At 33.3% G+C, this 16318-nt stretch overlaps 3 protein-coding genes across 3 annotated transcripts in view; 1 reads left to right on the plus strand and 2 right to left on the minus strand.

Moving 5' to 3' along the window:
- The window catches only part of LOC126966952 (kinesin-like protein KIF19), a 426172-nt gene that overhangs the window by 102920 nt on the left and 306934 nt on the right, over positions 1-16318 (plus strand). The gene's annotated exons all lie outside the window — the stretch shown is intronic.
- Positions 487-16318, minus strand: part of LOC126966939 (WD repeat domain phosphoinositide-interacting protein 3) — a 226287-nt gene continuing 210455 nt past the window's right edge. The window contains exon 7 of the mRNA XM_050811252.1: positions 487-510. The gene's annotated coding sequence lies outside the window, so the exon portion shown is untranslated. The remainder of the gene's footprint in view (positions 511-16318) is intronic.
- On the minus strand, positions 8105-10761 carry LOC126966937 (uncharacterized). The gene is made up of 2 exons (XM_050811250.1): positions 10353-10761; positions 8105-9048 (listed from the first exon to the last, which is right to left on the minus strand). The coding sequence occupies exons 1-2, from the start codon at positions 10646-10648 to the stop codon at positions 8160-8162; spliced, it is 1185 nt and encodes a 394-aa protein (XP_050667207.1). The 5' UTR covers positions 10649-10761; the 3' UTR covers positions 8105-8159.

A 16318-nucleotide genomic window follows, 5' to 3' on the forward strand; every position in this document is an offset into this window, starting at 1 on the left:
AAAATTTAATCTTATATCATTCTTTCAACATATTGTAATTTATTTTCATTTAGCTTGCATTACATTGCGCAGTGCTGAATAACCTGATTCCTGCCGCCGAATCCCACCTTCGCACGACATGCCACTAATTTTATATCATTCTCATCATCTGGATGTGTGGCTTTACAGTAAGTGTATAGTATCTCTCTGCTACGTTAGAGCAGTTTGTGGAATGCGCTTTTATGTGCGGTGTTTTCAGGATGATATAACATGGGTTCCTTCAAAGTACATTCATCTTCCTAAGAGGCCGGAAACACTACTGTTATTTCTCTGGTGTAGCAGAAGAATGTGTGGTGGTAACTGAATTCCATTAGGTGGCCCTTTCCCTCGTTTCGCTTTCAAGAGGAGCCAAAGAATGCAAGAGCATAAATAAATAAATTTGTTCATTGCCATTATTTCTTATTTATGCTTAACTATTTCCTGGTTGTAGTAGATGGTTTTTGGAAGAGGACAAACGAGCTTACGTGTCACCTGATGTTAAGTGATCACCGCTACCCACGTTCTCTTATAATACCAGACGAATCACTGCATAGGACCTTTACCGTGCCTTTTAAATTAACGCTTTTTTTTTAAGGTACCCATATCGTATCCTGGATACACCGCACAAGGAAGCTCATTCGACAGCTTGGTTGTAGATGGAAGAAAGTATATTTGTGTTCTTATATTAAAAAAATCAATCGAATTGCCATTACTTCTTATTTATGCATAACTTCTCCGAGGTAATGTTAGATTTTATAAATATATTTATGATATGTGTCTAACAGTCACAAATAATATATCAACTTTTAATCTAAACGAACAGAATATTAAAAATTAAAGTTTTACTATTAAAAACGATATCTAAATCTTTGATTTAAATTACAAATTTGAAGCGACTGGCTGTAATTTCGTTGAAATCGCTGTTGGAAGTGCTCCGGAAATTATTAAACAGGTCAGGAACAAATTAATTTATACGAACCGCACTGCTGGAAGAGATTCTGTTTTAAAATTCCATTTACGTACACGTGGAATCACAGTGGTACGAGTATATGACTGAAATTTGTAATATTATGAAAGTATGTTCTTCCACTCAGATATTGTATTATTAACAAGATAACAGAGGTGTGTCGAATAACAATGGCGGAATGTACATGCGGTTTGAATGGAACTTTAAATGTGATTATATAATATAACAATAACTGTGAATAATATACCTAGTCTTGCCATAAAAACTGAAGCAAAGAAAAAAAAAAAAACAAAATAACATTTTGAGCAATATCAATAGAAGCACGCACTCTTTTCATGGGAGAATTCTTCACTGCCAATCGTACGGATTGTTTTAGGGACTTCAAATTATTAAGTGTTTAGACCCAGCTGTCTTTCTAAAACTGACCAAAAATCATAATCCAGCGGATTAAGATCGGGACTAGACGAAGGCCAGTCTTCAGCTCTGATGAAGTCCGAAACGTTAGTATCCAACCAAGATTGCGTATAACAAAATAAAAAAACTTTATGACCCGGCGCCGTGTCTTGATGGAAGGACCATTCTTCGTTAATAAATATAGTGTTGTTAAGGGGCTTAACTACCTTCTCAAGAATGGTATTTTTATACACTTGTACTGATGTTTTAATACCTTTTTCACAAAAGTATGGCTCAGTCACTCCTTCAAAGCTAATACCCCACCAAACCATCACTGAAGTCGGAAAGTGCCCACGTTGCACTCTGTCGACTAATTGGGAAGCTACCTTAGAGCTTTAGATTTAGATTTTCTCTGAAACTTTTATTAAGTGTATTATTGTACTAAATGGGAAAGCAGATGTTCTTATTTATTTTACATTTACGTACCATCAGGCTGATGCATGTATAAATATCATCATAAAAACATTTTAATGCGCAATCTACCGTGGCACATAAAAAATATTATGCCAATTAAGATTGTTAAGTAAATCTATAATTTTATCGTACCTACATTTTTTTAAATTATATTGTTCTCTATTGTTTTGTCTTCCATGGGGCTAAGTGATATATTTGAAGCATCATTTATTATACATGGATGAGTTGAATCTTCACTGACTAATGAAATCAGCGAACGATTAGTGGAGGCAGAAAAGTTACTCATGTTGTCAAGTTGACAATGTCTCAATAGTTATTATATAAATTTTTAATAGTTTCCATGTTCTAAACCCAATAAATTAAATTCATCTAATAGTGATTTTGCATTTTGAGTTTCTACAGAACCATTCTTAGTAAAAATTGGTAACATTTTCTAAAGTATATGGTAAGTTGTTATTAGATGGCACATATATTATTGCTGCCAATTGAAGAATTAAATGAACAAGCCGAAATAGTAATCTATATATAAAGTATATTACTTTTAAAGTAGAACGATTACTATCTCAAACCTAGCAATAGCTCTATTTAAATATATTTGGTAAAAGAATCAATACATACATTCAAAATATATCAAATAACGATAGAAAATTACTTTCGATTTGCCACAAAGCGACTTGTGTTCGTCTTTATACTGAGTATCTCTTAGATAGACATTTGAACAAATAATGGATTAAATATATCTCCGTCGCCGTTACGTTCTCTCTTGAGACGTGATCACGACTTTTTGTTTGGTGCGAGCTGAGGTAGAAGGAAAATTGATAATAATTCATCACGTGGTGCCATTGTTGTCGAACAAGTTACGAGCGCTGAAGTAAAACGTTATTGTTGTGTGTGTTTTATTGAAATTATATTAAGCGAGGCAGTCGTAAATGCGTTTGTAACATATGAAATTAAATTTGCTTATTATATTAAATGCTTGCAATTGTTTTCTAAGATCTTTGGTTCTTGACTCACCGCGTCTGGAGCATGTTACAAAACGAAATATAATTAAGTTGAAATTACTTTTATATCTATCAGTTTAAACTTAAATGTAACGACGAAACAAATATATTATAAGCAGCTGCACAGACAGAATTCATTCTGTCAAAAGTTAAAAGTTAAAATTAAATAAATAATACAACGTTTTTCCGACTGATCCCGTTTATGTCTCAACAGTAAACGGTGAACATACATTTTTATATACATAAAATATGAAAAGAACAGTGTTCTTTTTACTATTTCCGCAGAGTTGTTATTTTATTTTATTATTATCTTCTGGAAAATGTTAGAGAATGTGCACAAATTTTGAATTTCAGTGTTGTAAGCCCTGGAGAAATAATTAAAACTTTTAAATTAAATAATTGGCCTACTCTAGTCAAAATATAGCTACTATATAATATTAAATACGCGATGAAAGCAATATTCCACAAGCATGTTACTCATTATACGATTTAAAAATGTGAACAGTGAATTTATCTGAGTTTTAAGATGTTAAAACATACTTGCAATATATAACGAATATTGGTTATTGATGCAATAAGCTCAGACTTCATCTACTAACATTTCTGAACAATGCGACATGGTACATAAGGAACAAGGAAGTGAATGAATATCTGGAAAACCCAATTGTAAAATAAAAAATACAAAGGTCTTTAGTGGCGTTTAAACGAAGACTTGAAGGACATAGAAATCGTCTGGCTACAAACATTATGAATACAAATGATTGCACATTTAGTCTGAAAATAATGCGGCTAGTTTCAGTCTGAATACTTAGTAGTTGACAAATTACAGGCTGTGATCTCACAAATAGTTATTTATGCAACTGTTGTGTAATAAGGGTTAGTAACACAAATGTGATAATAGTAGTATCACATGAGTGTTTTAATACCTAATTATCAACAGTTGCATACAAGACTTTATCTACACCCATAATATGAATCCTCTATAAAAGATTATGAATCAGTTAGCTTACTGCTAACATTAAAAAAGCCAGTCCTTGTAACCATAATATCATCCAAAGGAGTGTTATTATGAAAACGGATGATATAACGTACTGAATTTCATTACAACACTCGTTTTGATGATTTAATTGTTATAAGGACATTGGGTGTTTTAATGTGGGCAATAAGCTAACTGTTTACTCTATCTTTAATAGAGGATTTAAAAAATGAAATCTGATTAAAGCATTTGGACTAATGGCAGATTTTATAAAAAAAATATTGATATTCGTTGTAATGAATGACATTACAATCTGTTCAGTAATGAAATATTAATATGTTATTCACTAACATATTAATATTTTAAAATATTATTCACAATTCCTTGCTATTCATAATCGAGTCAACAAAGTGGTACTTTTAAGTCAACATTTATCGGCAGTCTAAAATAAAAATTCATTATTTTTTAGGAGCACCTATTGTTAAACAATTGTCATCAATTTAATCCGATACTTACAAAAAAATTAAATTTATTTATTATTATACTTATTTTTTTTAACTAATACATTTTTAATCTTATCTTACTAAACGGGATCTACCCTGAAGCAAATAGAAATAATACACAAAACGTGTTTACGCACAATAACGATTTTAGCACCTAGACACTCGAATTCTCCTATCTACAGGTTTAAAATCCAAGCGCACTAATCATTTCAGTCGAACAGCGCCTGTAAATATTACATAAAGTATCACCTCCTTTTACATATACTACTCGTAAATGTATATCAATGACGTTAACATACTACCTGGACCAGAGTGGTCCATCCTCAGTATTATTATATATCATTAAGTAGATATTATCTTATCACTGTATACTCTTAAAAGGGCTGTAATAATCAAATATGCTGTTACGATAGTTATTTGTGGATGGTACGAGGGCGGCACTGAAAATTTCGGAAATCAAGGAAGTGACACAACATTGCTATTTAAAAATGTATTTATTGCTTTTGAAGTATTCTCCGCGAAATTTGACACATTTTTCCATACGATGGAACCAATCATTGAAGCAACCATTCCATTCGGAAGTTGGGGTCTCCAAAATGGCCGTTTTGTAGACGTCCACAGCTTCTTCAGGTGATGAAAATCTCTGACCACGCAATTTATTCTTTATTTTATGGAAAGTATAGAAATCATTAGGGCTTAGGTTGGGGCTGTACGGCGGATAGTCTAATAATTGTATGTTTTCTTGCTCTAAAAACTCTTTTGTTCTGTGCACGGTGTGAGAACTCGCATTGTCGTAATGGAGGATGATGCGGCGGTTGCAATTCTCTTTACGGAGTTTAGAAACGACCTGTGGCAAACAAATGCTAGCATACCATTCTGCATTAACCGTTCTTTGTCCCTCAAGAGGAATAGTCGCAACATGGCCGGTTTTGGAGACAAACGTGGCCACCATTTTTTTTGCAACACTCCGTTAACGAACAATTTTTGTTGGCTTTAACTCATTTTCAAACACCCAAACTCGTGACTGGTTTTTTGTTTCGGGTTCGTACGCGTATATCTAGGATTCGTCAACTGATACGATGTTGTAAACAGCATTTGAGGTTCCTGCGTGGAATCTTTCGAGAGTTCTGACGCAAAAAGTAACGCGAGCCGCTTTATGCTCTTCACAGAGCAAGTGCGGTATCCATCGGGAAAACAACTTTTTTACACCTAATTGTTCATGCAAGATTATTTGACTCATGCCAATATCTAAAGTTGCCTGAATTTCGCGGTATGTCACATGTCGATCTTCCTCAATCAGCTTACGCACAGCATCAACGTTTTCTTTGGTGACTACAGTTTTTGGGCGACATTGACGGGGATCATCAGTGAGCTTGACACGTCCACGTTGAAATTCAGCAAACCAGCGATAAATTGTGGTTTTAGATGGGGCTTCATCACCAAATGCAGAAATCATCCGGTCAACACACTGTTTTTGTGTTAAACCACTTCGAAAGTCATAATAAATCATCGCTCTAGAATTTTCTCGAGTCACTTCCATTTTCTCAACGACTAAACAAGTTTGAAAAGACCTTGTGACAAGACCGAGAATCTTTTTTTAAATAAATAAATGGTTATCGATTTTTAAAACCAAGGACTTTTCAATTAAGAAGAAGAAAGGCGTAAATTGTTAGACTTAAAGTTCTTACATAAACTGTTTCACAACTTAATTGATAGCCCAGACTTGCTGACGAAATTATGTATTAATGTACCTCGAAGTGCCCTTCGAAGCCAACTTCCATTTTTTGCACTAATGAAAGTAAATACAAACCGCGAATGGTAAGAGAATATAATGAGTACCTAAATAAAATACCAGACTTGGACATTGGTACAGATGGGTATACAATATTTATAAATAAATGTACTAAAATTTATATTCAAATTCAAATATTTTTATTCAAAATAGGATTTAAAATCACTTATTGAACGTCAAAATCTACCACCCATTCAAAAGAGACTGCCTCAGAGCTGAGAAGAATGGGCGCAAGAAACTCAGCAGGCTTTTTTTTTAATATAAAATATGGATTACAATGTAATATCGTACAATAAACATTTATAATTAAAGAGCCTGAGGGTGTTCGCTTTATTCCCAGTCCGTGGTGTCATTAAGAAAATCGTTTATGCTATAATAACCTTTCCCACACAAACGTTTTTTAACAATTCTTTTAAATTTCGTAACACATTTGTTTTGTACATTTTCTGGGATCATATTGTAGAAGCATATACATCGCCCAACAAAAGACTTACTAACTCGACCCAACCGAGTAGTGGGCATAACAAGTTTATGTTTGTTCCTCGTGTTAACATTATGAATGTCACAGTTTCTAGAAAATTCCTCAATGTGCTTATAAACATACAAAACATTATCGAAAATGTATTGAGAAGCAACAGTCAAAATGTTTATTTCATTAAATTTTTCTCTTAATGATTCTTTAGGACCTAGGTTATAAATCGCGCGAATAGCCCTCTTCTGCAGCACAAAGATAGTATTAATATCGGCCGCACTGCCCCATAACAATATACCATAGGACCATATAAGAAGTAAATACTGTGGTTCTGTATTGGACTTAATTTTAACATAATATTTAGATAAACTGTAATTTTACTAACATAATATTTAATTTTAAACAAGTTGTATAGTATGGTCGGGAAGGTAACAGATAATGAAAGATGTGTAATCCTGTAAGTTATCTGTACACTTAGATATATATATATTTAATTTTGGATGTAATTTATGTATTAGTCTGCTATTTTTGGGTTTCCGAATAAATAAATAAATTAAAAAGATTGTAATATGACAGGAACAGTGGAAATATTCCATTCCCAATACTTTAAGTGCGTATATGCTTGTTTTTCGACTTTGACTGAAATTTTAGGTTTAACAAGACTTCCGAAGTTACTATCATATACGCTACCATCAGGTATTATAAATTATTGTTTTCCATGAATATTATAAACTTATAATTATAATGAACTAGTAACTCTTTCGTCATTATTCATTAAGTTTCGATGTATAAAATATAATAAAAATTTAATCCCAAGTAAGATAACGCTAGATAAATAAGTTCCGGCAAGTTAAAATAAATAGAGAAAAGGAAGCTGGAGAGAACTGTCAACATTCCAGCTTCAATTAACCGTGACCATTGAGAACTGGTCTTACTACTTATTGATTTAAGAGCTTAATTCTATATGTTTAACTATTTCAGTTTTAACCAGGATGCCGCTACTTTAGCTAAAATGTTTTAAGTGTTAATAAATAACGTCACTGGTGGTAGTTATAAATGCTCTGCATTGACTTTTAGGCTAAGTTCATATGGCCGCGCGGTACCGCGCGGAACTACGAACCGCGCGGCACAAGATCAATATAAACGATAATTATCGTCTACATTACCGCGCGGTACCGCACGCCAACGCGCGGCGCGCTCTGACCCGCGCGCAAGATCTAGAACCGCGCGCTGCCGCGCGGCCCAAGTATTTCAAACCTGTATCGACCTGTTCAGTTGATCCGCGCGCCTTGAGACGGAAAGACACATAGATCGATGCAATGAGTACCGAAGATGACATTGTGCCTATCGATTTGCTTATCGACGAAATCGAAAAAAGAGATGCGATTTGGAATCTTAACTCTAAGGATTATTCAAATAAAATATTAAAAAGAAGGTCTTGGGAAGAACTAGTTTTAATTTTTTGCAAAAATGATGATTCCGAAGAAAAAAAGAAAAATTTGGGTAAGTTGTTTTTTAATTAGTTTTATTTATTTAAAATAAGTTTTATAAAATCATCACCTATTACACCATTTTATCTTGCCAATCTAATTTACCTTCAGTAACAAAATAATTTGTGAATTTAGTTCGAATATTATCTACTTCATGGATTGCTCGTCCACTGTTAGTTGGATTCACATTAGGTAATGGCGCTGGATTGATCATATCATCCTGATTTATACCATCTCTCATCCTTACCAAGTTATGTAAAACACAAATAGCTTTGACGATATCAACAGCAAAATCTATCTTCACGTCTATTGGCCGGTGTAAGATACGCCACTTGTTACACATTATGCCAAATGTACATTCGACATACCTTCGTGCTAAAGAAAGGCGGTAGTTAAATATTTTTTTTTCTTTTGACAACATTTTACCACCATAGGGTCTCATCAAATTTTTAGTCATAGCGAAAGCCTCGTCAGCTACAATTACGTATGGTAGTTTAAATGCATCGCTCTCATTATTTGTGATAGATCTAGGCTCTGGTAAGTTCAACGAATTTTCTGAGAGTTTTTTGAATAATGACGTTTCCTTGAAAACACCCGAATCACTGTCTTTTCCGTAAGCTCCAACGTCTATCCATATGAAGCAATAGTTAGCATCACATAAAGCCATTAAAACTAATGAGAAAAAGTGTTTATAATTGTAATACATTGATCCTGATTCTGGTGGCTGTATTAAACGAACGTGTTTGCCGTCCAACGCTCCAACACAATTTGGAAAATATGCTTTATTTTCAAATTGTATAGATATTTGTGTCCAGATTTCTTTTGTTGGTGGACTCATGACCAAAGTTTTTAAATTTCTCCAAAAAACTTGGCACACTTGCTTAATTATACCCGATATCGTAGACTTGCCAATTTTATAACCATATTGTAACTCTGCAAATGAAGAACCAGTTGCTAGGTACCTGTAACATAATAGTTATTTAAGATACACGTGCATAAAGTAGATCTTTACCGAATAAGTGCTACAGTGAAAACACAAGCATAGCGAGTGTTTACAGTGTGGCACGCGAGCATAAAGTGCATATGCTCACGTGCCACGATAAATATTCCATTTCTATTCCTACTCCTATTCCTCGTCAAATTCCTATTCCCATACCTATTCCTACCCCTACTTACTCCTATTCCTACTCCTATTCCTATTCCTAATTCTATGTCTATGTCTATTTCTTTTAAGGAAATCTTTACTGAATAAGTGCTACAAAGAAAACACATTCATAGCGAGTGTTTACAGTGTGGCACGTGAGCCTAAAGTGCACAAAGTACAATTTGCATAAAGTACGAGTAGGTCATAAGGACTCTTTATGCACCCGTATCGTACAACATTTTTCAATAGTTTTGCAATGAAAACTAATAATTAATTATTTACTTTCTAGGATCGATTTTGCAAAAAAAATGGAAAAATTTACGAGATGCCTATGTAAAAGAACTTAAGAAAACAAAACATTTGAAGTCTGGTTCCTCAGCATCAACACCATCTTCATTTTCGTATTTATAAGATTGTCATTTCTTAAACAAGTTGTCCAGAAACGAAAAACTGACAACAGCCTTGATGTTGCGGAAGTTACAGAGAATCCTGATTTGGATAGTGCAGTTAACAGCAGCGGCGTTCAAGCTTCAACAGAAAATGTGCCCCGGAAAAAATTCAAACTTCACCCTGCCGATGAACATTTTGCAAATCTTTTACAACAAAGCATAAATACTCGAAATAATAATGCAGCAGAAAAGAAAGATGACGATGAAGATAAATTATTTTGTCTTTCATTGGTTAGGGAAATAAAAAAAGTTCCTGAAAACCGGCGTTTAAAACTGAAAATTGAAATTTATAATTTATTAGAACGATACCAAGCTACACGAGCACAGCCACTTGAAGATTTTAACTACCCGTCTACTTCATATAGCTCACAACGACCACCCAGAAACTATCATGCTTCATTTCAAAGTTCTCAATATAGCAACCCAATGCAGTACTCTGATAGAGAATCAACACAATATGGCTATACAACTAGTTCATACACTTCACCTCCCACAAGTTCATCGCAAGCAACATCACCCCCGGGTGATGTTACTTGTGACCCGTCATACGAAGATTCTCAAGAATTAGATCTGTTCAATTAAACTAAAAGTTAATTTGCCAAGAAGCCTCGCTCATAATTTCTTATTTTTTATAATTTTTACTGTGATTATGATTAATAAACAGTTAACTTACCGCAATGTTACAATGAGTTTTTCTTTTGGTGATATGCAATATCTTACAGCATTTTCACTGGATTTTAAATCATTTTCAATGAAATCGTATAAAAAATCAAAGGTTGCAACTGACATACGGAAATAATTAAAAAAAAATTCTTCATGTAACCTCAACTTAGGGTATAAGGTGACAAACAGGCTTGAAGAAAGTCTGTCACTTAATATTGGATGCACCCAGTATCGCCTTTGTCGTCTTCTGCGACGTCTCAGTCTTCTATATAAAATCCACAAGCAAATTGCCTCCTCCACGTCCATTGTATATCAATGTTAATGCCAGACTGGCGCTCGTATATACCCTGTCATGTGAACTCTCACATCGCGCGTCGGCGCGCGGTGCCGCGCGGCCATATGAACTTAGCTTTATTCATTAAATTATCAGCTTAATTCAAAGATAGAACTAAGTGTACATGATGCCTTGTTTTATTCATTAAAGATGAAGATATTAATTATTTGCATTTTAAATGATTATAACTTAAACGTCTCAAACATTGTTTATGGAACATAGTGACAATTATAATGTTAACACGAGGAACAAAGTTAAAGGAACTTTATAAAAAAAGATCCTAGAAAATGTTCAAAACAAAGTATTACGATACGGTTACTATAACATAAATGACTTTCTTAATGATTCCACTGATTGAGATTGGAGCGAGCGCCATCAGGCTATTAAATAATAAGTTTAATTCTACGATATTACTTTCTAAACATATTTTTTGATGAAAAAAAAGCCCGTATTCTTTTTGGAATAGGTGGTAGTTTTTGACTGTCAATAAGTGATGTCACATCCGATTTAGCTAATTTTGGTCTTGAATTATTTGTGGAAGTCCAGGGAAGGTTTAAAAGGTGAATAGATATGAAAGTGTTCGGAATTAAATAAAACCAACAATTTTGTTTTTCCTTTGATGTGTCCCCCGTCGTCCGATATTTGTTTTGTATGGACATATTTTCTATGAGAGAATTTATTGACGCACGGTTTGACAGTTCTGCTGTAAAACAATTTCAATACAACAACAGTTAGCATAATTTACGAAATAATTCTTGATGTTATGATATATTATTGGTAAATTCATAAAAAACATTATTTTATTTATTATATACTGAACAACGTCTGTCGGGTCAACTAGTTTTGAATAAAAATATTTGAATTTGAATTGAAGTATGAGACAAACATTATCACAGTAATGATATGGTTTGAGTTGTAATCAAGTTGAAATCTTTCTGTCCAACTCATAACGTAAGGACGTTACATAGTAAGATATCGTTTATATCGATCTGCGCCCGTTAACCTGAGATAAATAATGGAATATCCCATGTGCTTATATGATGCCTACTGAGCTAGAGGTCCCGGGTTCAAATCCCGGTAGGTGCAAACATTTATTTGATGACGATGGATGTTTGTTATCGAGTCATGGATATTTATATGTATTTTTGTATGTATAAGTATAAATATTGTATTAAATATATCGTTGTCTTGTACCCATAGTATAGTCTATGCTTAGTTTGGGGCAAGATAATTTGTGTTAAAGTGTGTCAATATTATAATAAAAGAAAATTAAATATAATTCGTTAACCATCATTGCATAAAATATATTTGAGACGAATAAGAGCTCTAATATTTAAATATTTTATTCCAATGGGTCGATGACCAGTATTTGGAAAATGTAATGATGTGAAACGCGATCTATATACCTAGAACGGCTGAACTTTGTAAAACGTATTTTAAGCTTAAATAAATCATGATTGGAAAAACATCATAATTGCATACAATCAAGTTAGTCACGTAAGAGCAACCAATAGAAGGAGACATTTCAGAGTTATTTTTGTCCGAAATATAAATCTAGTCTTGAACTAGATCGAACAAAAAACTATTTCGCTGATGGATTCTGGATTCTCCAGAGACACCTACTGCTTTACAAATAGAATTTTTTCCTTCAAATGTGATTTGAACAAATATAATAAAAATAAGTACTAATAATATTGATACAACTTTACACAGATTATCTTGTCCCAAACTATACATGTGGTTCGTATATTCCACAGGCAACGTATTGACATCCCAGAGAGGTTCGTACCGTACGACAGCTCGAATACAAATGCGTCGAGTGTCGACATTGGTGTTTTCGGTTAATGCTTTTTAACAATATTTTAAATCAGAAAGTAATCAAATGATTATTTATGATTTAATTTTAGAGAAAAATTATTATTCTCGTTTTTATAATAGGTGATTTGTAATATTTTCACCGATATATATTATATGTATTTTTGTAACTCCTACGGGCTTTGCGCCGCAAATATAAATAGCTTGCAGATTGTAGATTTTTTTCCTCCTTCTTGACACTTATACGATACATTTATATTTTGGATAATCTTTATCTTAATCTTCAAAAATTAAAGCCTATGTATAAATTATTTTAAAGTTTCATTAAAATTCATTTAGTAGTTTTTGCGTGAAGAATTAATAAACATACACTCACACTCGAAAAACTTCCGCATTTATTATATTAGGAGGATTTTAGAGTAAAATTATTAATCTTATTAGTTGTTAAGTCTGTTGTCTTAAGAGTTGTAGTATTTGTGCCAATATATATTATATGTATTTTTTTAACTCCTACGCCGCAAACTTGAATTGCTCGCAGATTAAAGATGTTTTTCCTACTTCTTGATACTTATCGTTATATTGTGGATAATTCAAATTATATGTTTATATATTGCTGCCAATGTGTTATTCTGATGTGTAAGCTCCTTTACTGTAAAGTTTCATTAAAATTCATTCAGTAGATTTTGCGTGAAGACGTATCAAACATACACGCATACTCACAAACTTTCCCATTTACAATATTAGTAGGATAGGTGTGTATTGTGTGTATATATCCTATATATACACACAAGTTTACAAAATAATTGTATTTAGAGATCGTGTCCTAACGTTAACTAATTACAAATGAAATGGAGTTATTACTTCTAAAAGCGTGCTGTGAGATTTTTATTTCGAAAATTTTGAGCCAGCAGTCAGAACTAACTTTGCGAATGCTCCGAATATTAATATCCTGCTCACAGAAAAATAATTTATTCGAACAAGCCAACTTCCTGTTTTATGAATTTTCGGTTCAATATTTGCTTCGTAAAATTCACGACTTAGGTTATTCACGGTGAATATTTTTAAAATATTTCAAATTTAGAATCACAAGTATTTACTTTAGATGTCCTAAGATTGGCTAGAAATATGTCATAGTTTTAAATCCCACCAAAAAATACTAATTATGTTCAAAATACATTTATATATCGAGCTTGTAATACGTGTAAAATAAAATTTGATAATATTGATTTACATACTTGCTCAAGAACACAGTTTAAAAACTATATAAGACAATATTGTAATTAATTAATGTAAATAAATTAATATTAATTGCATTTATAATTTCTTTTAAGCTAGCAATAACCCGTTTGTAGTTTTTTTTTTGAAAGTTCTGTAAGTTTTTTTTGTTTTATTTACTGTTTCCCAAATATATAAAAAAAAAACTACTTATGACGACCCAGTGGTGGGTAACCCTTCGCAATGAGTGGTCCCAGGTGCGAATCCCGGTTCGCGCAAACATTAAAATTATTTAATATGGCTTTTTTTCTAGTCATGCATGTATATCGTATTAAATGATATATAATTGTACAGGCTTTGCCTCGTTTGGGGCAAGATAAATTTTGTGAAATTGTATCAATTAAAAAAACTATTTAGCTTAGCAATAATTAGAAATGAAAAAGAAGCTGCTCACCGCGGCTGCTTACGTTGGTTTAGATTCTTCTAGAAATTGAAGGGTAATCTCTGGATCTACTATACCGGTTTTAAAAATTAGGTTATCAATGGAACGCATCAGTAATTGTGATGACATTCACAATTAATGTATATAAGGCTATGTAGTAACCAAATTATATTGAAAAATTAAAAGACTTTTTCGTGGTAGTCGTATTTTCAAATTAAGCCGGAGGAAAAACGGTCGAACAAGTATATTTCACACAATCACTGCCTTAACGATGAGAGATTTTTTATAATTGTTTTGTTATTATTGTGAATGCGGACGAAGTCACCGGTAACAGCTAGTATTTTATAATTTATCTTCTTTTTGTTTATTACTGACGTTAGACTGCATAATCTTATATAAGCTAACTCGTAATATTTCTATGTGCATGGGAAAAACGATTTCTCGTCATACTTATTACCCTTATTTAGCATATGGTGACTTTTTACATACGACTTATATAACTATAGCTAATTTTTCACCAAGGGAAGAAAGTTAAGGATTCCTAACATGGATGAATTTTGTAGGAACGAGACGTCGAGGAATTCGATACACACAAGTAGTTGACTGGCAATTTTACTCAAGTAATTTCAGTGAAGGGAACGACTCGCCTCACGACGCCACCACAAGCAATGTCATTTAAACGTGCACGACCTAAGAACTCAACGAAATAACAAGACTGACGTTTTTACAGTTTTTAGATTACAATATACCTATATATATATACAGGGTGTCCCAAAACTCAACGATTACCTGGTACCGGGCGAGAGGCCAAGGTATACCAGTTATGAAAAAAATATGAAAAAAAATCTATGTCACTTAGTCAAGCGATGATAGACATTTTTCGAAAATGTTAAAAATTTGACACCCTTTGTCGCATTTTTAGGTACTGTGATCGCAATTTTCACAATTTTACAGTGATTTTTTTAATAATGTTATCTCAAATAACAGTCCTATTAATGGTAACCACAAATGAAAGTAATAATCATTGTTAACTAAGTAAAATAAATTAAATTTTGACGAGTTATGGTTTATAAAATTTATGTCAGTCAACTTTGACACTCTACGCTGGAAAAAAAATGTACTACACTACCTACGGCAACACATCTGGTGGGAGACCTCAAGGAAACTACGACGCTGAAGTTGAAAATGACCCCAGTACCTCAGTACGTGCGATTGAAATTGCAACGGGTGTGGCGAAGAGTACCGCACATCGAATTTTAAAACGATACGATTTTCATCCTTACCAAGTGCAGAGCTTGTTACCACGTGATCACGCACCCAGAGTTGATTTCTGCAGAACCATGTAAGCGAAAATTCGTGAAGATCCGGATTTTCTAAATAAAGTTTTGTGGACTGACGAATCGACATTTAAAAGAGATGGTTATTTAAACTTACATAACCTTCATAGTCGGCATACGGAAAACCCGCATTTGATGCGTGAGGATCGATCCCAATACCAATTTAAAGTCAACATGTGGACAGGAATGGTCAAATAATTGGACCATTTGAATTCACTGAAAATTTAGATGTCGCCACCTACTTGCATTTTCTTCAAAATGATTTGCCGACATTGCTAGAAGATGTACCACTCAACATCTACAGAGAAATGTGGTACATATCAACAAGATGGTTGCCCAGCACATTATGCCCGGCCTGTAAGAGAATATTTAAACGAATATCCCGGTAAATGGATCGGACGCCTTGGACCAATTTCATGGCCCCCTCGGTCCCCAGACCTGAATCCAGTAGATTTTATTTACTGGGGATGCATAAAAGAAAAGGTCTACTTAAAACCAATTCAAAATGTAACAGAATTGCGCCAAAAATTGATGCAGCATCAGAAGAAATCAATGCGAGGAGATTTGCAAGACTGGTGAACAGGTCATTTCTGAGGCGATGCAGAACTTGTATTCGTGCTAGAGGGAAACAATTTGAGCATCTGCTTTAATTTTAGGAGGATAATAAAGTGTTACGATAATTTACCGTTTTATTTTGATTAAATTTTCCATGAGTTCCTTTCGCAAAAAATACGAAATAGCAGTTTTATTGGCAAGAAAAGTGGCAAGTGTTGTACTATTTTGAAATCTAGACTAATGGGCCATCTTTTAAAAAATCTTGCCATAGGTAGTGT

This window comes from Leptidea sinapis, chromosome 11 (assembly GCF_905404315.1).
Source record: "Leptidea sinapis chromosome 11, ilLepSina1.1, whole genome shotgun sequence".
In the NCBI taxonomy this organism is placed as follows: Eukaryota; Metazoa; Arthropoda; class Insecta; order Lepidoptera; family Pieridae; genus Leptidea; species Leptidea sinapis.